The 25,701-nt window shown below is 36.2% G+C and overlaps 2 protein-coding genes across 2 annotated transcripts; one reads left to right on the forward strand and one right to left on the reverse strand.

Moving 5' to 3' along the window:
- The first annotated feature begins 3,789 nt into the window (after positions 1 to 3,789).
- On the forward strand, positions 3,790 to 5,922 carry LOC142975587 (uncharacterized). Its single transcript, XM_076118526.1, has one exon. It carries the CDS (start codon positions 3,840 to 3,842, stop codon positions 5,814 to 5,816), a length of 1,977 nt encoding a protein of 658 aa, XP_075974641.1. The 5' UTR covers positions 3,790 to 3,839; the 3' UTR covers positions 5,817 to 5,922.
- Positions 5,923 to 12,096: 6,174 nt separating this feature from the next.
- Positions 12,097 to 22,333, reverse strand: Cpr97Ea (cuticular protein 97Ea). Its single transcript, XM_076118341.1, has 6 exons — positions 22,226 to 22,333; positions 14,706 to 14,827; positions 14,132 to 14,255; positions 13,585 to 13,704; positions 12,910 to 13,149; positions 12,097 to 12,534 (listed from the first exon to the last, which is right to left on the reverse strand). The coding sequence occupies exons 1-6, from the start codon at positions 22,244 to 22,246 to the stop codon at positions 12,217 to 12,219; spliced, it is 945 nt and encodes a 314-aa protein (XP_075974456.1). The 5' UTR covers positions 22,247 to 22,333; the 3' UTR covers positions 12,097 to 12,216.
- Between the last annotated feature and the right edge of the window lie 3,368 nt (positions 22,334 to 25,701).

A 25,701-nucleotide genomic window follows, 5' to 3' on the forward strand; every position in this document is an offset into this window, starting at 1 on the left:
ATGTAATTTAAATATATGTATATAAACTGATCAACACACCTAGCATGTTCCTTTAGAACTTATTTTACTTGAATCTATTTAGTTCAAATTGCAGGAAATGGCGCTTTAGATCGCGCTATTATTCAAACGACTAATAATTTTTGTAAGTGCTATAACTAAACTACCAATAATTTACAAGTGAACAACTACACAGACAGAATTGTAATAAATTTCCGCATATTTTATCAAGAGACTGTAAATAAGAAAATTAATGAACAAGTACATTCACTTTCTTTTCATTTTCTTGTATAATTACATTTTCCGGTTATTTGGTATTTAATTCCCGCACTAAGAATTGCTCTTGTGTCGCGGGGACTTTTACAAACATATAAACAACGGACATGAGGCACAACCAGACCCGAAAAAAATATTTGTGGATCTCACAAATAATTGTTCCGTGTGGGAATCGAACCCACGACCTCCCGACGCAGTGGTGTTGGCGTGGTGACCTAAATCACTGCGTGACGGAGGCAGTCAAATTATAAATTTTAGTCTTTCTTTTCGATTACGTTGGCTACAGGGTACTAGAGATGTCCGTTCCCTTAAAAAGACCAAGAGGGAGACCCAAGACCACGTGGACAGAAGTGTTGCGGCGAGACATGAAGGCATGTGAGGTTGAGGGAGACGACGTCAAGGATAGGGCGAAGTGGAGGAAGAGTGTAAGGAAGGCTGACCCCACTATCATATGGAACGATTAGCCAGTAAGAGAAAGAGGTCACTCTCTGCCCACCCCTATGGGAAAAAGGTTTTCAGAATTAGTCGTCAGAGTGACAAGTCTTTTTTTATTAGTATATTTCTTTTTTGTTTATTTAACCCATGATAGTCTCACTGCTGGGCAAAGGTCTCCTCCCAAACGAGGGAGGGGTTAGGTAAATTGAGTCAGTGACAATAAACAAGTGTGAGTTGGGGACTTTGCATGTCTACAAGTATGCCCACAAGAAATGTGCTAAAGAACTTTCAGACATGCAGGAATCATGACACTTTCACGGTTAGAGCAAGTGTTTTGCTTGCCTACTTTTCTTAATCAGCGCGATAAATCACGAACAAGCGCCCTCTGCACAATAGCTAAAAAACTTCATAGCTAACAGCTAGCTAAAATAGCAACAAAGTATTTCATTGTATTGCACATTCACTTCACAATATACAAAAGTTTATCTATTAGCTACTAGATGGCGTTAGTATGGGAACGAAACTTTGTGCATAACGACGCAAACCAAAGCTTCATATTTTTTACAAGATTTTATTTACTCTTTTTCGTCTTCTGATACCAATAAATCAACAAATGAGTCCTTGACAAAAAAATAACTTGCACCTAAACGATTTGCAATTAGTTATGTTGGTGATTACAACTTTCGGAGTGATGTGTTGGTTAGGATTCAAACCTACTACACGCGGTGTTGCGGTCACTATGCCGTGACTATTGCACGGGTGAGTCATGACTGTGATTCCCTCGTGAAACAATATTCTTAAATTCCTAAAGTATTTGCATGATCTGCAAATTAGTTTTATTCTAGTTGTACTAACTTAATGTTAGTACGTTGTTTCTGTAAGTCCACAAACTAAAGTATTTCATTGTGAAGGAGTTGTCACAAGAAAAAGACACTCTTAGTACAAAAATCACTAAAAATCTACTTTCCCTGATTTCAATTGCACAAAATTATTTCCATATTAATGCCAAAAATGCTAATGAAATCGAAATTCTCATTAAAAAGCCATTACAATTATTTAAAGTACATTATAAATATGTATTAACAATGGCATTTGTGTCATAGGTCTGTAAAACTCCCACGAAACGGATTGTAAACCACGTCTTATGGTGAAGGGATTTCAAATATGAAATTAGTTAATTTATGTTGTACTTATATGGGAGGCGATGTTTGTCAATTTTGTGGTTTTTGCGAGAATATACTCCGAAAATACTACGTTTCTTATGGCTTCGAGGTCCTCTACTAATAAAGAAAAAAAGCTTTTTTTCTAATTTTCCCCCTGACTTATGGTAAGATCATTAAAAATGATACAATAATTATAAGACAATATATCAGCTTAGCCTTTCTTCCAAGCTATGTTGGAGTCGGCTTCCAGTCTCACCGGATGCAGCTGAATACCAGTGTTTTTACATGGAGCGACTGCCTATCTGACCTCCGCAACCCAGTTACCTGGGATAACACGATACCCTTCGGTTAGACTGGTTGTCAGACTTTCAAGCTTCTGACTACTGTTAACGACTGTCAAAGATCTTCGAAATTGACAGCCGGGACCCACAATTTAACGTGCCTTCCGAAACACGGAGGAACTCGATATGTATAAGATGGTCACCCATCCACAAATCAACCTCGGCAAGCATGGCTTAACCTCAGAGATCGATCCGCGCGGCTGTTGTTAACTAAGCCACGAGCTCCTCCTCCTCAATTATAAGACAATACAAATGTTTATTTGGAGGATGTGTGTTCGTTTGTTAGTCTTTAACGCAAAAATTATTGTAGAGCTTATGTTGAAACTTATTCCAGAGATAGTGTAAATCTTGTATTCAATAATTGGCTAGTCTTATCACACGTAAATTCGCTTTACGTAGTCGCTCGAAAGATAGTTTTGTACAATTTTCGAGCAGTGTTGATATCATTCGCATTCCTTATAATCATACTTGTAAAGATTCCATTTTATAACACTGCCTCGCAGATTAAAATTTTAATTGCATTAACTACTTTTTAATAATAATAGAGACAGAGACTACAAATAATATAGTTTATCACATTATTTGAAAACTTTAAGTTCAAGAGATAAAAAAGCAGATTTTTCTCTGTAGTTTAAAAGCCTTAATGTGCCTATATATCCTATAACTTGCTTGTTTGAAAACAACACTTACTTAAAAGGTTCCCAGCATACAACCTATCTAAATACAGTACTGTACCGACCTCCACCTGTCTAAAGCAAACTAAACTAAGTACTCAAAGCAAGGTGAATATAGTAAAAGGTTTTGAAATAATTATACTTTTCAACGATATTTATCAATCACTCATGTTTGAAGACAGTATCTGCTCCTGAAATCTTTAGGTATGTATGTCGGTTTTACTTTTGTACTTTTTGCAGTCATTGTTTTTAAAGAAAGCAATAGTATTAATCAGTCTACTTTTCGTATACATTATTTATGCAGCTTAGAACTTACTGTTAAAAGGTGTAAATTAAACAAATGAGTTACAATTCAAGACTTATTACAGTAATTGAAGATTATGCAAAAAAATAACAATAGATTGCTCTTTGTTTAAAATTAAATCGAAAACTTTGTGGAATTGAACAGCCGTTTATCCGTGAATTATTGGATCCGCTTCATTTTCTCATGTTACAAGACCTTGCACCAAAACGACCAGGAAAACAAACAATGAACTTATAAGCTCTTCAATATTGTACTGCAGCTGTAATTAACATTGACGTGACCTAAAAACTAACAGTTATTACCAATTTGACTTTGACTACCGTGAGAACATACCTACTATACATACAACGGGCTACCATCAAACAATCGGACAATTAAAATAACACCGACGAACCTATACCGCCCTAAAAAGGCAACCTGACAACATAGAAGCAGTTTTACAAAACTATTTGGACAATTAAACAATCGAGAGTATACACCACGAGTGAAGTTGAGTAGAAAAAGATTTTCCGTTTCAGATAATGAAATGACAACAATAGGCTTGCGTAATGTTCGCACGGAGGCGGCGAGTGGGGCGATATTTTTATATAGGGGAGTGTGCGACGCGGCGCAGCCGTACCGCCGACATGCCGACAGAAGCCCAGGCGAGATGATCGTCCTCCTCATCATCGCGTGCATCACTACAGCCTCCGCCACCAACTCCACCAAAGATGCTACTACGGAATCTCCAACGAATTCCACAAAAGAAATTCTTAAAGCGAGTGAAACAGCTGACCCGAAAAAAGTCGAAATTGTGAAGCAGATTCGAAGGTTGAATGAAGATGGATCGTATACGATTGGTTATGAAGCTGACGATGGAACGTTTAAGATCGAGAATAGGGATGTTCGGGGTAATGTGAAGGGCACTTTTGGGTATATCGATCAAGATGGGGAGATTAAACGAGTGACTTATACTTCTTCGAGTGATAGTACTCCGGTACCGGTGACCACTACCACGACTCCTAGTACGCCGACTATGATAGTGAGGGTGAATAAAACAGTGTCTTCGACAACCAGACGACCTTTAGCTACTGTAGTGTATCCAACCAGAGGGTCTTATACTACAAGGGGAACAGTGATTCAAGCAATACCAAGACGTAGAGTTCACGCAAGTTCAACAAGAGCACCACACGTTGAAACTACAACCGAAAATCAAAAGCCTGAAGAAACGACCAGTAACATTCTAAATCTATATAAACCGAAAATAGACGATGTGAAAACGCGAACTCAGATCTTGAAACCGATGTCGGCGTCTGTGAAAGACGATTTAATTACGAAACAAACGACTACGAAAATTCCTGTGACTGTGAAGCCTGTTTATGAACATATTACTGAGAAGAATCAGGACAGCGATGCGAATAAAGCTAATACGATTCGTCGTGAGTTGACCGGGACCAGTCCTAATCCTCGCATGGTGAGTCTACAGCAATCAGTGGGTGATGATTCAACTGATGTTTACGGAAGCCATCTATCTATGGGAACTGTTCGTCCTCTCTTCACGACCACAACTCCTCGTCCAAGACTAGTGCCTATACATTCCTTAGTGGCTGCCAGGCAGAAGATCCAAGAGCAGTACCAGGATGTACCAATACAAGAGCAGGAAACTACTATTGAAGCGAGTACCGGCCGAGTGTTTGATCAAGACAGTGTGGTGACTACTAACCCAGTGCCTGTTGTCCACTTCCAACCTCAGAGAGAACCAGATGATCGTATCTACCAGCAACATCTTTATCGAAGACCACAAGCAGCCGTCCACTTCAGAACCCGTGAATATTTGAGGGATAACCCAGGTTCTCCCGTACCAATTGGAAACCAACGTCCTTATCTCCAATACGACTATCAAAATAAAGTGTTGGAGCCTCAGTATGTAAAAGAACCGATACCATCTCAGCAGAAAAGCGCAGAATCAACCAACGAGCCATACGACGTGACTCCAGTGACCAGGATCATCCCGATACCAGTTGACGAAAGAGGAGTCCCGCTTCAAGGATATCAGGCAAGATTTGTTAATCCTTACAGACCTCAGCAACCTCTATTCCAGCCAAGATACAGTCCAGCAGATGAGATGTCTGCCATCGCCTCTCCAGTGAGTACCAGAGACCTTCGACGCTTGCTCCACATTCTGATCCTCCGCCAGAATCGGCTGCAAGCTGTGATGGACCACATGGTGACGCCTTTGTACCGGCCAGAGAACGACTACCGCTACCGGCAGAGATACCAGGAAGATGACAGATACGACTATCGGTACGACCAGTACAGGCAGGAGTATCAGACCCAAGGGTACGACAACCAGTACGAGAGTCAGAGATATATCCCGAGAAGGAGGTTGTACACCCGGCCTTATGACACAGCCGGCTCTTCTTCTAACCATATCGAAGAGATGCCAGAATTTCTTCCAGCAGAAATAAGAGAGGCTTTGTTGTTGAAGATGCTGATACTGGCCATCAGTCCTGACTTCATGCCGACGGCGGCACCCCCCACGGAGCTGACCACGGCCGCCCCCCCTCGCAAGCAGGTGAGAAACGTCCAGATCCTCGGCGAAGAGGGCTCCCCCCACCCCATGGATGACAAGAGGGCCAGGCATTGAGGTATTTATTTTTATTCAAGTTAATTTTAGTGAATAGCAATACTCATGTAATGTAAATAGTTCTTTTTTTATGTACATTTTGTGGTAAAAAACGATTTTAACTTAATTTTGTAGTTTGATTTTACAACGCCATTCTAAAAATCTTCATAAGAAAGTAGTAATGTTCAGAACCATAATTTTCATCAGAAGTTGAAAGAAAAACTCGAGCTAAACAAGCTAAGAAAGCTTTATTTTATATTAAGAGTTGATACGAATACATCATATAAATTCTAAAAATAACGACATTACAGTCTATCTCTCTTTATAACAGGTATAAAACTTAAAGCCAACTTAATTCAACAAACTCAAGGTTATTGCAATAACACGACACACTTAGACACGGTGCTTAAACTATAAAACATGAACTAGATCAACACTACGACAAAAATAACTGCCACTGAGAAAATTGTCTCTGAATTGAACACTTCATTTTGCCCGCGATTTCGCTCTTTCGGATCAAAATAGTTCCAAAAATAGGCACTCGAATAACGAAGAAAAGTTAAACCACTCTACAATAATATCGACTAACTAACGCTACTTTATATCTATTATCCTTAAGGGACTGATTTCAGATGAAAAATGCCCAAAAAAATTTTAAATACTATCCCTATTTTCCGCATTCAGGAATTCATTTGATTCTAATTGAACCACAAAATGATTACATTCTGTGTTGCTCAAGTTATGTCTTTAGTGAAATAACTTTCAAATTTACGTAAAATCTTAAGAGAACTAAATGTTTCCTTTTGCAGCTTGAAACGCATAAACTGACACCTATTTTTATGCTTAAGATTAAATTTAAATTAAGATTCTCCCAAACTGCTTTTAAATTAATGACATATTTTATGTTAAATTTGAAAAATAATCAAATTAATGACTTCCTTTAAATCATATTATCAACTCTTGCACTTCAAAATCTCTACATACATACATTTACTTAGAAGTTTTCTACAAAAGTCTTTACAAACAAACATACAAACAAAAAGCATTATAAAAGTATATGTGCAACAATATAAATGGTAGCGTAACATCCGTTAACGCAATATGTGCTTACATCTCTGCTCATTCTCTTAGACAAACAGCGTGATTGTTTGTTTTGTAGAAACTATGTTGACTGATGATGCAGCGATTATAAACGCCTGTCGCTATAACCAAAGTCATTTTATTTTATTTTGTTAGTTTATGTGCAGCGGTCTCTGAAACTATTGAACCGATTTAGTCCAGATTCGTAGCCTTTGTGTTAGATACATTATCTGTTAGATAATGACAGCAAATTTAATAAAACAATAAAAATATCCATTTGATGTAAGCTATCTTCTCGCGAACAAAGTTATTGGCAAAAGTAAGATAGTTAATTTTAAAACTATGTATTCGTGTTTGAGTTGATATATTAGTTTAACTGTTTATCTAACTGCCACTATCCGAGTGCATTATTTTGCCTTAATGTGTCATCAATAAATTCATGCCTATGTTTTTCTCAAGGTATATTGTAAAGAACGTTTATACTATTAGAATTAGGACGTTCTCTCTTCTGTCTTCCGTTACTCAGTGACTGACTGATGGACAATGCACAGCCAAAACTATTGAGCGTAGAAAGTTGAAATTTGGCATGAAGATTCATTAGGAAGTGTAAGGGCAGTAAGAGAGGATTTTTGGAAATTCCACCGAAACGGGTAAAAATCTACCGGGCAAAGCTGCGGACGGAAAGCTAGTTTCTTATAAAACGCCAAATAAAATATTAGCCCAACCCTGGGGCATCAAACCTCATAATCCGCATCGGCATAGTTTCAGACTCGGCACACTAACAAAGTTTTCTGAAACAAACAAACAAACAAACAACTGACTAATTGTTTGTTGTTACTGAAATGTTATCAAACAAACAATTATTGCATTGTTTATGGCATATTGTATGACATTGTATGACTACATGTGTTTGTATGATGTAGGCGCCTACGATGAAAACTGTATACAAAATTTAAATGTTGTTGAATTAAATTATTTAATCATAACATAAGTACACGCGTAATATATCACTTTAGCAAATACTATTTACATACATACAAACATAATATCAAGCTTGTTATTCCAGAAGGTGTAGACAGAGGTGTATTCAAGAGAGTAGACATTTAAGAGGGTACCCAATGTACACAGTTTTATGACGCAATAAATATATGTCTATGTCTATAAAATACACCCGCATAATACCATTAGATATGTTAGTTCCATGTAATAAGGGGCGAACCTACTGCCATTTACCGGGCACGTTACCAAACTAGACTGGTAGTGAAAATATTGATGTAATCACTAATACTTAAATATATCGTCATAAATGTCCACTGATTATGTTCAATACGTGATTGTCCTTTAAGAAAAACATCAATTATACGAATCTAAATTATTTTCAATTAACAATGAATAATAATATATTATACCCCTCTATATATTCATCTCACTCGGGATTCAACACACAAACTCAAACAACAAAACAGAAATTCAAACCATCTCATCATCAGCCTAGCCTTTCTTCCAACTATGTTGGAGTCGGCTTCCAGTCTCACCAGGATACAGCTGAAAAACAGTATTAAACATGAAGCGACTGCCTATCAGACCTTCACAACCCAGTTATCTGGGTCATAACACGATATTTATTTACTGAGACTGGCTGTCAGACTTTCAAGCTTCTGACTACTGTTAACGACTGTCAAAGATCTTTGAAAATTACACGACACAATTTAATGTGCCATCCGAAACACGGAGGAACTAGGTATGTGTAATATTTATGGTCACCCATCCACAGACCGTCCTCGGCATGCGTAGCTTCACTTGAGAAATTGATTCGCGCGGCTATTACTTAGTCACGAGCCCCTTACATAACCTTCAACCTCCAACACAGATATTCTATTTATTCTAACCATCTATCGTAACATATTCATATTTCAGTTAGTTTGCAAGTTGCGACAATTTTCCAGCGTCTGCCCACCCTTTGTGTGCTAACAGTTGTTGCCGTGAAGGTTGTCCATTGTTCGAGAGTAGCTGAGATTTGGGAAAAATCCTTGAAGACTATTATTATTAGTTGTTGATAAATGACACTGTTTTCTCATGGTAATTAAGGGTGCTTAAAGTAGGTTTCATTTGGACAATATTGTTTTAGGTAAGTATGCAAATAATGGTATAATTATTGAAAACGGCTAAGTGCGATTTTGACTCGCGCACGAAAGATTCCGTACCTTAGTTATAAAAACGTTTCTTGTATGAAAGCTCCTTTATACATTGGTTTTTATTCGGTTGTCGATAAAAATACATTAGGTATCTGTCAACATTTCAACTGTCTTACTATCATGGTTCATGAGATACAGCCTGTGAAAGACACACCGGCAGCCATGTCTCAGTAATAGGGTCCCGTTTAAGTCTTACGGGTACGGAACCTCAAACAAATAAAATACATGACAATATAATAATATCACCAGTTGTTTTGGATACTCTGAATACTCCATTTAAGATTTAAGTTGTCTTTTCCTCAGACGCTTAGCAGAATAATTGCACGTTTAATAAATTCACTTAAGAAATGCGATGCATCGTTACCAGATGGTTGTTAGGCAACTAATCTATGTTTAGCGCCAAAAGGTATTATTATATTTTGCGGTTGTTTAAACTCGTCACCTTAATTACCCTTTGACATGGCTTAACGCCTCTTCTTGTCATCTTTAGCAACCTATATTGCCCAGCATCCATTCAGAAGGGCATAGCAATACCAATACCAATACTCAATACCCAATACCAATGATGATGCAACCGCAAGCATCATTCTTGTCTTATATAAATCATTTTAATTACGTGCAAACACTTTAAATACACGCCTAATCAATTTCATAGAGTATCAACTTAAATTCCTCCGTTATTAGATATAACGAATAGAATTTAAAACTCTATAATAGTCTCAATTAATAAAACATTTTACTCTCTCCATTAACAAGACAACAACAACCAAACAACAATTTCAAAATGTCATAAATTTTACAAAACAAGTCGTTCCACTTGTCTCAGACACTTGTAACTAAAAGTAATGCATAACAATACTTTAATTACGCAATGTTCTTGAGAAATAAAACGCATACGAGCAAATAATTCCCATGCGTTATAATGCTGGGAGCCGATCCCACGTCCCAGATGTGTTATAAGAAACACTGCAGAAACTATAGTGTTCTGTTCATAATGTAATGTGTTGTGTAATGTATGGGTTTCCGATATGTGCATCAAGGTCTTGTGATATTATTGATTGGAAGAATGTTGGTGTAGGAGTTTGTCGGGTCTTCTTGCTCTAAGCTACGTCAACTGCTTCGAAATCGGAGCATACCGAGCTGATGAGCTCTACTGCTGGTGGATTCCAAACCGGTAGGTTGGTTAGCGTTAAATATTTCAGCTTCACACGTAGGATAAAGTGCACATGCAGATTGTAGACATATTTTGCGTTTAGTACACATAAATTATACGGTTCCTGCCGGGGAACGGGGGCCTAAAAGTGATTATACGTAATTAATCTGATAATAATTATAAATGACGATACTGATGATGAACGGTTTTAATTAACTTAATATATTTATATTAGATACACATAAATTTAACCCATTAATGTCCCAATGCTGGGCAAGGGTCTCCTCCCGAATGAGGGAGGGGTCAGGCCTTGAGTCCACCACGCTGGCCAAGTGCGGGTTGGAGACTTTGCATGCCCTCAATAAATGTATTAAACAAATTTTAGGCATGCAAGGTTTCCTCACGATGTTTTCCTTCACCGTTGGAGCATGTGATAATTATTTCTAATACACACATAACTTCGAAAAGTCATTGGTGTGTTGCCTCGGGTCCGAACCTGCGACCACTTGCGTGGGAGGTGCCAACTTATACCACTCGGCTATCACTGCTCATTAGATACACATATAAACAATATTATTTTAGTATGGAGAGTTTGACATTTAACATGTACTTACTGCAAAAGAAATATAATTTCTATGAGGCCCTCCTCCTAGAGAAGCTAAACCGATTGTAGAACAAAAGTTTTCGACAGTTACCCGGTTGTCGGTAGTCGATAGTGATAGAGAATCGAGGTACTTGTTCTGATATTTTCGCTCTGGTTTCTACAACTATGCAACTGCTTTCTTTCTTAAGAATGGTTAGTGGCTCAACCACTATTGAGACTTTTCTTTCAGCAAATCTCTACATATTGCTTTTACGTCCCTAAAAGTTGATTTACCACTACTTATCTATATTTGGAACCTGCCTGAGCGATAGCATCATTAAGTTATGCTGACTCGATTATGCTATATCAATGTGAATAAAATGAAGTCACCATTTTCCGATTTACCAATTTGAAGCGGCTTTTCAAAATTGTAAACTGAAAATGTCCGAATTTATTGCGGCCATGATCTGTTGGTAATAGAAGACTGGACAATGATTAAATGCCTTTTTGTTATCATGGAATTAAAATGATCTTTATTATTTTTGTTTTATTTCTACAAATCCCGAACACCAACTTACACAGACACTTTCTAAACTTTATTCCTTGCATGTTTTTTCATGACACAACATTATGTGTCGTATAATAAATACTTTTTTGGAGAGAGAACAATAAACACGCTAAAATGCGTAACGTTTAAAATGAAGCTATGTATGTCTGTTTGATAGGTTCAGTCGTCGCGATAGCAAGCTATACCAATTTTTTTGTTAACATACTAAACTTCTTATTTTAGTGATAAAATTATAGCCATTACTTTTAGTTTACGAGTAATTATTACAGGAAGATATAGCACAATAAATAGGTAAGTACTTATCAACAGCTCATTGAGAATGCTTTATTATTACTCGAATTAGTGACACTATTTATGCTTAATGTATTTTCTTAATACTGAAATTAAAATATGCAACCTCGTCCCGCAAGTCTGAGCACCAAATTTGAATTCTACAGTATTTAGTATCAGAAAAGAATAAAACCGCCTTGTACTTTTATCAAATCACTCTACGAATTATTGCATTGACTTGCAAACAGGCACCTCTATGAGTCTATGTAGCGCAAGTATTTGCCTATGTTTTTCCTAATTAATGTATTTCGTTTAATATATTTACTTTTAATGGCATTGGACTCTTAATATCTTTGATCAGCAATATTGGCGTAAGAAAATTGTCAATGTTTGCCTTTTTAAACGGGGATGAGGGTTCTCGAAGAGTAATTTTAGAAAACCAAAACACAAAATCTACAAAAAAATCTTATTTTATCAAAAGTAAACTTTGATAAAACTAATTTAGTAATTGTTTTTAATCATAAAAAAATAATCTACATATTTACAAAATGAGTTTGAGATTTTTTCTTAGACTAATAGGATCCGAAGGTGATGTCGTGGAGGGGTGCTGCTCCGTTGCTGGGGAGAGCATATTCCTTGAGGAGTTGGTCCAGCATGGAGTATCCTTGGTTGTTCCTCTGTTGGGGGAAGTTTTGCTGCCTCGCAGGTGCTGGAGCCTGGTAGTCCTGGTACTCAATCTGGGGCTTCGGGCTGGCGAACTGCTGGAAGGAAGGTGCGGGCCTGAAGTCTTGCTTGGCCTGCTTGATCTGAGTGTGTCGTTGCTGCACTGGTTCGGGGTTGAAGAAGTTGTCGTTAACTGGCGAGGGAGCGGCGCCGGCGAAGAAAGCGGGCTGGAGAAGAAAATAATATTCTTATAATCATTTTATACTTAAACAAATACCTACAAATTCCAATAACCTTAGGAGAACTCGCAATCTAACTAGAAATCAAGATTTTGGCAAAAATATACCATTACTTTAGCATCAATTTACCGATTCTAACATCATATATTTTCTTTTACAATACGAAATATTTAAAAAAACTTAAGTATCTAGATCATACATCCAAATAAGATCAAAGCAAACATGCATTTTACTTCCGATTGCTTGACATTCTTATGCAGGCACAGGCGAGACTCACACTGCTCTCTAATCAATCAGCATGAGACCACCACTAGTAATACATCAGGCCTTTGAAAAGCAGAAATCTAAGAAGAGAAGGCTCACCTTAGGCGGAGTAGGTCCTTGAGCGGCAGGTCTGTATTGCTGTTGCGGCTGCGGCGCCGGCCTGTACTGCTGCTGAGGTTGAGGCGCCGGCCTGTATTGCTGTTGAGGCTGAGGCGCCGGCCTGTATTGAGGCTGAGGTTGAGGCGCGGGCCGGTACTGCTGCTGACGGGGCGCGGGGCGGGGAGCCGGCGCTGGTTCCTCGTAGTCGTAGTCTTGGGCGCGGTATTGAGAGCGGCCACCCTGGATGAGCATGATGAAATTAGCAATTGAGTTATAGTCGATTCATCAGTAGAAAAGTAATTATGTAATTCTAGATGAGAGAGTGAAATAAGTAGTTGTATTAAGGCTTTCTCAGTGTAGGTATTGATTGAAAAGTGATTCTGTGTAGAGTTTTTCTTTAGTCATAATTGCAACTTATCCTGCTAATTATTTCACCTGTTTGCTAATTAAAAGCAGTGCTAGCTTAATTCCTGGTGGCTGTAATGCATTTATAGTAAGTAACTTTATTATATATTCTACCCTATAAACAAATTATCTAATATATTCTTATGACGGTGCAACAGTTAGAAGAATTATTTATTTCAGACTAAAGTCTTTTCGACTAATTGCTGTGTTCTCTCCCTACTACATGAACGATAGTGGCCTTTTTTTGTTGATTGATTGATTGTATTGTACCTGTTGTTTAGGTGGCTGGTCCCTGGTGGTCTCATCGACGAGGGTGGGGGGAGCGACAGTGATGCCTTCACCGGCGGGCTGGAAACCGTACTTGTTCGCTCCATACTCGATCACACGTACCTGGAATATAAATCACATCGATTAAAAAGTGAAACAAAAACCATATATTTCTTAATTAATGTTAAATAATTAAAGTGGTTAAAGTCGCCGCTACCATTGCGTCGGGAGGTCGTGGGTTCGATTCCCACAAGGAACAATTATTTGTGCTATCTACAGATAGTTGTTTCGGGTCTGGTTGTACTTTGTGACACAACTTAAAAAAAACTAAGAATATCAAGTTTCTGGTGCATTCGACATAAAAAGTTGTTCATCATTGTCTTGAGACAACAGTTGCTAGAATACAATGACATGTTTACCAACGCCAGGAGTGATCAACAGTTAGATGTAGTCTCAGATGATCAACAACTACATGCTAGACTATTCACAGCAGGGACTCAAAAACCATCCTTAATTGCTTTAATCATATCAATATGAGAATGACCCTCACCTTGCCAGTGTCGTCCTTGTATCCGTACTTGCCCTTGACCTCACCGGCGGGAGACTTGGTCTCGATCTTGAACGAGCCGTCAGCTGCTTCGTAACCATATGTGTATGAACCATCCTCGTTGTGCCTAGAAGTACAAAACGAGATATTTAACATGGTTTATAGTGGTTTAACATTAAATACTCTGCAGTTACTACAGCAGATGTAAACCCGGAGAACTAGATCCTAGATAATTACACCCTATAGTTAAATACATATCGAATTTAAAAAGGAAAGGGCTCTTTAAACAGTGGCAATTTTTTTATGTGTGTTCTCCAATTACTTAAAAACGCTAAGTCCAATTTAAAGAATAAATCTTTTAATTCATTAAGCAAGATCTATGTTGCATATTGTGTTCATGTACATGCTAGGCTTTGAACCAATACTAAATAATTCATGTTAAGGGATTTCTTTATAACCCAGAATTGAAAATTACAAAAACATTCCTAAAAAAATTTGTGTCTACTTAGTCTGCCATTAAAAAGGTCACGTTTGTTTGTCCTGTTAAAAAAAATCAAAGATGTAATATAATGGTTACCTGTTGATCTGCTTAAGGATGGGCACGGGTGTGGGCTGCACCTTGGACTCGGAGGCGATGTAGCGCGGCGCGCGGTCCTCGTAGTCCTGCGCGTGCGCACACGCCACTAACGCCAAGAGAGCCTGCACACACAAAAACAAATATTTATTTAGATAAAGCGGAAGAAAGAAGGACTGAACAGATATTTAAGTGATAATTATATAGTAAATCATGTATCTATTTGAAAGATAACTCTACAAATTTAGGTATGTTCAATTGATTAACAAAAACATTTTTTTTTTATTGTACTTCTAGATATTTTTGTTCCATATAAGGAATATTAACGCAATCCCTATAATCTTGCACTGCGTTTAATGGAATAAAATTTGTCAAAGAGAAAAATGTGACCCTTTTGACCCCTTCTTCATCCGAATTTGCCAGCAGATGTGTTCTCACTTGGTCATCATTTTATTAAGCCTGTATTGCTCAGGATGCCAAACAATTTAACATTCTTTCAACCAATTCTCGACAGTACTTATTGTCACTTTCTCGTTTGACTATCCGTCCCTTATGTGGGTGAAGTCAGCCTTCCTCATAATTTCAATAATCAGTCCAATCAAATTTTTCACAATCCCTCACCACAAGTTACTACATAAAAATGTATCGATTGTTTAACATTGTGCAAGCGACAAATAAAAACAGTGTACAGTGTATTGGTGCCGACGTTGTGCAAACTGATTGATGGGAACAAGTAATATAACACAATATTGAAACACAACGTGGCTATGAGGTTAATAAACTGTTTGTAGCGATGAGACAAGTATTATAGTCCATCGACTAAGCAGAAAGGCTTCCGCAGCTGGCAGAGGTATACGATGTACAAAATTTGGAATATCAATGACAAACAAGTTTGTGACAATGGTCTGTTGAATAAAGCTCCTTTATTTCGGAAATAACGAATACGATTTTCTACTTTAAACTGTTTCGACTTGTACACATAATAAAGAACCATACAATTTTATAAAGAAAGCTAAGTAAAAACCTTATTGGTATTATAATACAACGGGTCTTAAACGCGATTGAAAATTAAAGGTATACCTTATTTGTTTTTATATTTATAAGATTTGACCTGTTATGTTTTTATATATAGTCTTGCCTCGAATCCGATAAATAATCCAGAGACATCATAATAATTGCTTTATGTTAGGAAACTGCTGAGCTTTTTTTTTTTTAGCTCGCTACCCACTGTTGGGAAAGGACCTTCCAAATGAGAGAGGGGTTCGGCCGCATAGGCTCATTTGCAGTATATTATATGGCCATGAATTGGTGGTCTGCCTAATTTAAATAATACAATTCAAAATGTAACATTTAATATAAACTTTCATAATAAAACGAGTCTAGGCCGTGACAATTAAATACCTAGCGGCACAATTACAGAACCTTGCGTCCAATTGCGTCCACATGCGTCTACTTGCGTCTGGTTGCGAACGAGTGCGAACAACGCAATGTGACCACTCTGAATATTGTTATATTACACCTTAATGTGTTCGGTTAGAATAACTGTTGGTTATTGTTCTAAGTTGTGAGATACAGCGATTAGATGCAAAATGAGGTTGTTTAATAACGTGAACTTATAGCTTGGCAACGATTCTTCAACTTGACTTGATGTCAAGTGTATCAAGTTTATTAAAATATCCCGTCACGCAGTTGATTTCTTTGTTGGATTTGACGCTGTTGCGACAGTATCTAACTCTTAAGAACCTTCTTGTTAAATCTTAATAGGTATAACCTGCTATGTCACATCTCTTCTTAGCTTTCTGTATCACTTGCTGTGACTTCGTCTAGTCAAAATTTAGGCCTATCAATTAATTATATCAATGAATAGTCACTGGCTTATCAATTGCCAGTCTCAAGTACATTAATAGTAAGATTACATTATTCTGTTTCAAGTAGCGATTCTTTATTCCCCGCTGTATCTTATAACTTGTACCATACAACAAAAATGTGGAAAGTTCACGCATTGATGGATTTACGTGCCAAATTGTCTGTCCGTCTGTCACAACTGATCTAAGTTTACATACAAGTGTCCACGTGATGGCGTTACTTGCGGCAACTCTTGTGTTGCAACTTACATTGTAACAGTCTAAGGTATTTGTGTGATTTATAAGGCCTACGGTTACAAGGATTTAAAGTTTAAAGTACCTACCTATACTTTCGCATTGATTGACTATTGCTTGATATTTCACGGAACATGAACATGTCTTGGTCAGTGCCACCTGGAGAGTATATAAATATGAAGCATTTATCTACGTGTTGTATTGGATGAATACAAATTCTTTTTGCTTTGATTGTAGTTATTTACACGGCAACTAACTAGACATAATTATAAAACGTATAGCACTTATAATGAGCTCTTTCTATGCATTAAATGCTCTCGAACAACATCTTCTAGGCATTAAACATCGTCCAACAAATTTAGGATATAAAAATATCCTCTCGTGGATGATAGAATAGGTGTCTTTACACACGCTCTTTCGCGCGTGATTAGGAGCGTACAGGATTACGCACGGGAAAGACGGCGCGCTCTTCGCTCACGTTTTCTTCGCGGGCTTGAAGGACGAGCATGGCGTGTGCTCTTTTCTTTGTTGTTTCACAGTACAGCGTATGTGTAAAGGCACCTAATAGGACGACCATATAAATGTGTTTTAAAAAAATTGCTCCTTGATAATCCTGTCTTATAAATTCATGCTAGCATTGCAAGAGAACAATGCTGGTGTCAAATTGTAAATAGTGTCCAAGAAACATACGGCCGTTTCATATAATTTAGCAATTGACAACAAACACTGAAAGTAGCCTGCTGTGGGCGTGACAGGTACAAAATTATTATTGTTGTACATTTTAATATCGAAATACAATATTGTTTAATTTTAAGAGGCGGTTTTATTCAAAATAAACAGTAGAGCAGTTTCTTGTCTAAAGAAATGTAGGACATTATGATAATTTTAGAAGGATTTTGAAAATGTAAAATGGAGAAACACGCTTAGTTCTCTTAGGAACTTGAGATTTCATCGAATATTCGTTAATTGTTGAATTAGTATTATCGCCCTGTGTTCTTGAAAATGGAAAAGTGCCTACTTCATAAATTGTTTCTTCTTCAGTCATGCTACGATAACCGGTGACAGCAATTCCTACTACGATGACCCTATACCTCTTCAAGTACAAGTACATTTTAAACTTCGGACTAAACAATAACTCTAGTCTACAGTTTATTGAACCCGATGTACGAAGTGTGTTGTTTCGCTACAATTTGTTATTCATTGCCACAACTCTTACTTATTCTACCTATTCTAAGACCATACTAAATATCAGTGTAATCCATCTAGCAGGTTTTACACACAGACAGACAGACAAAAAAATAGTTCTTGAAGAATGAGTACAGTTCAAAAATCGGACCAAGCAATTACTTTGTGTAGCGTTTATTAAACTCATGTCATGTCATGTCATTCAATTTCACATAACGATTTATTTCGACAAATGTGTGTTTCGCTACAATTTGTTATTTATTACCGAAGTCTGCATGCATGTCATGCACTACTAAATATAATTGAAGGCCAGTTATTTTGTTCGCGGGTTATAACGCTTTTTGTGTTCATAATTAAAATTGTTTTTGATTAAATACAAATGTCAGTCAACTTGTAGTGAAGTGATAAAAAACTTGAAAGGTTAATTAAGGAATTACACTGTTTTAAACACGTTATTATGTGGAAATTAAGAGATAAAGCCTAGAAAATTAAGTCTATCGAAAAAAGATGAGTGGACATTATCACTCTTGTACTTGGAATCTATGGAAATTATTGTTTAAAGTACTTGATGTTTTCGTTGTCATTTCGGCTGGTATGATCGAAGATCTTAGACAGTACTCAGAAGCTCGAAAGTCTGACAACCAGTCGTACCGTAGGGTATCGTGTTATAACCAAGGTACAGTTGTAACACGAAACTGGGTTATGGAGGTAAGATAGGCACCATGTAAAATACTGGTATTGGTAATACTGAGACTGGAAGCCGACTCCAACATAGTTTGAAAGATAAAGATATAAATATACTTGACACAAAACATAACTTATTTTTGCTTCTTTCATACTCTGCTAATCTCGAACACTTTTGTAAGCCATTGATTTAACTTTAATCATTAATTAAAGAGCTATAGACAAGTCTCTAACCCTCTTATCAATCGCAAGTCCAATTCTATAAATTGATTACAGTCGATACATATTAAAATACCACTGTCACCTTCAAACCGTCAGATTTCATTGAATCTACGTACATTCCACTTCACAAATCAGCGCATAACTTGTTCTCACTTTTTATTTCCTGTAAGGTGGACCACTATTATAACAGCGGTGGACAAAGGGACTAGGTAGGAAAGTCGCGTAGAGGCCACGGTCCATTCACTGCCACTGTCGAGACAAACCAGTAGTGCAAATATTATATGCCCTTGGAATCGATAATTTGTGATGATTGATTTTGATACGTATTTGAAATACTTTTCGATTATTAAAAGGCATAATTTGATCAGATATGGAGAAAAAAGAAGCTAAATATCAAAATTTCTTATCAAAATGAATAAATCAATCATATTTATTGCTAGTTTCTGCAATCAAATATCTTTCAAGTTAAAATAAGCTAGCCGGCTACGAGTCTCAATTAAATTATTGCATATCTAATTAAAAACCTTTAGAAAGATAAGGAACTGATTGAGCTATGATTTCTCATTGATGGCTGAACAAATCACAGCAATTTGAACCCTCTCCGCTATATTTAAGGTTGATATTAGCTCATGGAATGTATGTTATTTTCATTGATATATGAACACTGTACAATACACGGAAGCTTATATGCAATTGTTCTGAAACACGTGATGTTTACAGTCAAGGTTAGGAGTAAAGGCCTTTTCAATCTGCTGTCCTTTTACGGTATTTTACGAGATATTTTCATATTGATGGAACTTTACACATATACTTTGATTTTATGGAAATGTACCCAAGAAAAGAAGTGAAGGTTGCTAAAATAAAGTTTGAAAATCGTATTATTAGATGATTAAATACATTTCATAACTTTTACAATAGTATCTGTGTAACCAAAAAACTATGGAATGGATGACTTAAAACCAGCAATGGAGAATTGAATAGTGTTAAAGAACTACGAGTATGTTTGTATCTTTTCTAAATTTTGATTACTATTCCACTCAAATTGATATGATTTGCACACTTTTTACTGGAATAATGACTAGCTGAAAGTAATTTAAGACTATGCAGCGCTTCATTATTAAATATTTCATCAAAACCACTTCGTTAGTTACATAGATCCCCACGAAACAAACTAATATAAACAAACAATGAAAGCTAGATAGCTTACATTTCAAAGACCAGTGACCTACCATTGTTTCATAACAATGTTATAACCACGTTAATTGCTATCAAAGTTTACAAGCTGTACTAAACAATGGGTTATTATGATACAAGTCGTTGTTCTACTGTAGCGCGATACACGAGAATTTAAACCATCGAGTATTGACAGTTTGACAAAGTAACCTCAACAACAAAAGTTCAACCAAATGTCAAAGTAGTTCAAACCGCCCAAAAGGCTTAACTACTGTTATCTTAATTGACAACCGGGACCGACTTTTTACGTACCCTCCGAACCAAGACACGCTCAATTCGAATCCCACTATGCGGTCACCCATCTATAGAATGACCGCACCAACGGTTGCTTAACCCACAGATCGTTTACCGAACGGTGAGCACAACTGGCTATGAGCGCCCCAGTTTGACATTAGAATGCCAAAAATAGTTTCTACAACGTCCGCTAGAGGCGCTGATTATACAAAATTTTTTGATAGCTAGCCGGTTGTCGATACTCGATAGGTAGAGCATTTAGCTACTGCTGTGTGCCTGTACAATGACTGCGCACGCCCGCCATTGGTATGTTTAAACAGCTTTATTGCAATGCAAGTTGTTGATTATTAGGTTGTATTGATAAGAAAATAATTTGCTTAGTGTTAGTTCCAACCCGAACTTGATGTAGTGGACCCAATTAGGCCTTAGTCCCTCTCTTGTTAAGGGAGAAGACGTGTGCACAGCATAAGGACAGTAATTATCAAAATAACTTAGATTTTTAAAATCGAAAATAAGTGTCCTGAGTTGTCAAGTCTCGTGCGGACAAACATACAAATCCACTTTTACCATACATTTTTTTATATAATATTTCGCGTACAATATAGATCAAATCTCTAGATTATAAAGCTAAATAAAATTTTATTGATTAAAACTTTAACTTTATTTAGAACTGCATATTTAACGTAACTTTTTCTAGTTTCAGGAAACTTTTCAGTATCAAGGTTTCAGTTAAACTGAACTCTTGACCTAAACAGTTATTTATATACATGATTCAACAATTTAAGCTATCGATCAAGTAATTCAATTTAATATTTCACTTGACCTTGATACATTTATAACTTTTCAATCAGAACGGAAGCTTGTGGGCAACCTTACTCATTACTATCCAGCCGTGGGATAATAGCTCAATATTATCAAATATCCGTACTTCATACTTTATTCGTATACATACGAAAGTCTGTCTGTCTGGTTGCGTCACTTTTATGGAAAATCCTCGGCTAATTTATCTGAATAAGTCGAAAACAGGCTACAATTTTTATGAAAATATCCGAAAAAGTATCATAAGACTATCTCACTTTTTAACACAAAGGCTGTATTCTTAAGTAAATATTTGGCAAATTTTTTCCCAAAAACTATCCACGAGAAATTACAAGTAAAGGCAGTCATTTAAGCTATATTTTAAACGAAAATATCCACAAAAAGTCACAAGAAGAGGCAGTAAAACAAACCGCGAAAAACGAATGTTGCAGGTCGTAATTAAATACAGTATTCTTGTTACATTGTCACGTCTAAAACTCGAACCAGGTCGATTATATTACACTTCCCAAAGCACTCGTAATACCTATTTCTTAATACAAAAACTATAGAACCAGATTTCCTAGGACAACCACTTTAGACTAGTCTAAATATAAACTAGTCTAAATACACTCGTACACTTGCACTAACAAAAGTACATTTTCACTCTTATCACAACACTTGTTTATTTGCAATAGTTGCATGACAAAGGGGCCAGCACTGCGGAACACAAATAAACTTTCACTTAACTGAAATAATTTAGACATAATTATGAATTGAGTTAATTAATTAATTTATGAACACATAAAAGGTAATTGGAATAAATTATGATTTGTAATTTTAAATTAATTAACTTTGACACTTTTATTTTGTAATCATAATAATTATTATACACTTTAAATATTATAAAATAAACGCAATAAACTGAAAAATAAAAAAAAAGTTTATCAAAATATTTTTTTCTTTTTTGTAAATTTGTCTAAAATTACCAAAAATATTTTTTCTTCTTTTTCAATCTGCGTATTTTTTTTATATATTTTCTTTTTAATAAATGTATTAAATGTAACGTACCAATCGCGCGTACGGTGTCATGGTGGCAAGTCGGAGGCGCGGCGCCTGCGCAAGTCTCTTTTATATCCACTACGGGGCGACCTTTCACTGGGTATTATTGCATTTTTTATATTTAGGGGGTGGTAAAAAAATATGGGGGGTGTTTAGGGGGCCGGAGAAAATGTAGGGTTGAATTTAGAACATTGAATGTGAAGAAAATTTGTATGTTTTGATTTATGTATAAAATGTAATTTAAAATATTTTTACAGGGGTTTTAATGGTGCACATGATATTTATACAAAGTAAGAAGTAAAGAAAAACTACTATGGCTAAGACCAGCTTTATACAAACATAAGTTCACGCCCTATATATGCCCCGCGAAATAAGCAGAGACCATAGATCGTCCTTAGGCATTAATCCTTGCCATTTTCTTTCATCCAGATCCATACAACGTATCATGCAAGTCCTACCGATTTCAACTAATTTGATTTGCTATGATTGGACTAATTTCCTAAAAAAAATGGGTTTGAAAATGATAAAAAATAAATAAATTATATTAATAATATATAATAAGCTTTTTGTCAACAATAGGCTTATTTTGACAAAAAGAACCTAAATTTAGAAATAGTTGCATGTCATTGACCTTCCTACGTACAAGATTAGACGGCAGCTACAATTGGTGGATTATTTTCATGGTCACATTGTTTCCGGCTAACAATGTCTATAACATAGGCTTCTCAATAGCCTTTAGAAATGCCTCGTGCTACCAATAGGCGTAGCCCAGTTTTTGAATACATGTAAAGTAATTCGTCGTAGTAAGATTCTATAAGTTTTCCTCATGTGGTAATTCGTAAGGACATTTTTAAAAATTACATGGGGAAAGCGCAGAATAGGTTTCTTGAATCGATATACAATAATCGCAGTTTTGTGTTTCTGAAAATTTACGGATGAGAACTATTTGTAGAATTGGGCTTTAAATCGTGGTTCAAGATTATATTGGAACTATACTATAATTTTAAGAATAATCAAGCATATCCGATTTTTTTATATTTTATTTAGTATGCGTTTTTGAGATAGTTTTTCTGAAATATGTAGAGAATCTCTAGCTTTGGGAATAAGTAGTAATTACATTTATTGATGTATGCACTTTGCTTGCCAACAAATCACCATGGAACCTTACTACAAATCTATCTGTGAAACTTGTACTCGTTCTAAAACGAAATGAAAAAGGAATACCAACAGTGATCACACACAGTGTGACACATGCAGTGATCCATTGATCCTTCCTTAACGATAAAGTCTATATATACATCTCCATTAACAAAAAAGCAAAACAGTAGTTTTAAAGTTATCAAAATAAAGTATAAATAAACCATTTGTCTAACAAACGTCAAAGTGGCAAGGATTCGCGTTAACCTTGATGGTTCAGCGGAAAGAAAGTAGCGCCGCGCCTTACACATTCTTGATACAATGCCGTGTCCAGCTCAATATCACCTAGCCGACCTAGATCAAATGATCCTTTGTTTATTAGCACAATATTTAGTGCTAATTGAAATCTGAAATAATTAAACAATTTAGACACTGTTCGTGATCTACTCAGATTCAGTAATTGGAAACTTTAAGAGCCAATTCAATTTTCAAAACTTGATGAAATTACAACTTTCTTTGTTGACTCCAGTTTCTAATCTTTTTTTAACCCATTGCTGTCCACTACTGGGCAAGGGTCTCCTCCCAAACGAAGGAGGGGTTTGCGTGGAAGGTGCCAGCTCATACCACTCGGCTATCACTGCTTATACCATCAAAGCTCATGAATCATTTTTTTTTCAACGAAAGGAAAGGAATTATTTCCTTCATATACGTACTTCAACCACTCCAAATATGATTGCCGTCTTGACCTATGAATCGAACAAACAAACATTAATTATAATATTATACTATGAATTTACCCTCCCTTATTTATTTTAAAGAAAAGGGCCGGAAGAAACCCTGGCTAATATAGTTAGAGGTCTAATCACGCGTCTACGTGAGTATTTGTAGAGCATTAATGTGATAGATTTTTTTTATTTTTTTTTTTTATTTAAAAAGACAACTCCCGCACTAAGAATTGCTCTTGTGTCGCGGGGACTTTTACAAACATACAAACAACGGACACAAAGCACAACCAGACCCGAAACAATTATTTGTTGATCGCACAAATAATTGCTCCGTGTGGGAATCGAACCCACGACCTCCCGTTGCAGTGGAATCGGCGTGGCGACCTAAACCACTGCGCCACGGAGGCAGTCAGATATCTAGATTAACTTCCTATCTGATCAGTATGTTTAGTAGTACTGCAGTGTTTAGTACCTACATTTGCATAGCAATATACTAGGCCTGCTTTAAGACTTTACATGGGATTTTTAACTAAACTCTGAACTTTTCATTAAATAAGATTTTTTGTTAAAACTAGGAAATCATAATTATGGACTTTTGTTACAGCTGACCCTTGCCAGCACAGCTACCTAAGTTGACATATCAGGCTAACTTTAATAAAAAAATATTATGAATCTTAATTTAACTAAAATTAATACGTTTAAGAATATTTTCTTCTTGAGAAATATATTTATTTACCCCTGCGTTGTAACCATTCATAAAAATGTATTGGTTTTAAAAAAAATAAAGCAAACAACCTTAAGATTTCTCCTATCTAAGTTTAGTTTAGCTATCTTCAGCAAATTCAAATCCTGAAGCCGAATGCATGGCAAGCTCTCTATATTACATAGGTCCATAATACATAACTAGTTTAAGTTTTATAACACACCCACAAAACTAAAAGTACATAATAAAATACATAAATACATACACATCTCGTTAGTAAGTACATTATTAGCAATTGTAATAAGTGTAACAACTTCCTTTAATACTGTTACATAGTTTTATATGCTGTTCAACGCCTACTTTCGGATTACTTTCTTATTGTTATGCTTCCATCCCTTTGTAACCATTATATCATACCTTTTACTTATGTACGTTAATTTAATGACAGTTGTCATGATATCCAGATTTTATATCACAATATTTAGATGCCAGTAGCGCGATTCTCTACAGTCGGTACTGTCGAGTATCGAAAGTTTGACATTTAAAATGTACTGCCAGAATAGTTCCTCCGACGCCCGATGAAGGTGCTGATCAGATTTTCATGCAAAATTTATCGATAGCTAGCCGATTGTCAGTAGTCAATAGCTTTTAAGAATTGAACCACTGAAGTCTCACCCTACACTATAAGGTATTACCCACTATCAATATAAAGTGGCAGAAGCTGTTTGAATTTATATACCCTTTTATATCATACTCCGGTAGATGTTTTTGACGTTTTGTACAAACACTCCATACACCAAAATGGCAAAAATTTACAATAGAAATTCAGCTCAAAATGGCTTACTTGCACGTTACTATATACTAAAAAAATCCCACATCTCAATCCTAAATTAATATAATGTTTAATTGGCTTTTCACTA

Source organism: Anticarsia gemmatalis, chromosome 9 (assembly GCF_050436995.1).
Source record: "Anticarsia gemmatalis isolate Benzon Research Colony breed Stoneville strain chromosome 9, ilAntGemm2 primary, whole genome shotgun sequence".
Taxonomy (NCBI): Eukaryota; Metazoa; Arthropoda; class Insecta; order Lepidoptera; family Erebidae; genus Anticarsia; species Anticarsia gemmatalis.

Bases quoted from the DNA above. Each gene is read 5' to 3' on its own strand.
- LOC142975587 (XM_076118526.1), top strand. From the start codon at position 3,840: ATGATCGTCCTCCTCATCATCGCGTGCATCACTACAGCCTCCGCCACC.
- Cpr97Ea (XM_076118341.1), bottom strand. From the start codon at position 22,246: ATGACACCGTACGCGCGATTG. The intron at 14,256-14,705 runs GTAACCATTATA...TTGTACTTCTAG, and splicing joins ATCCTTAAGCAGATCAACAG to GCACAACGAGGATGGTTCAT. The intron at 13,705-14,131 runs GTGAGGGTCATT...TTTATATTCCAG, and splicing joins ACAAGGACGACACTGGCAAG to GTACGTGTGATCGAGTATGG.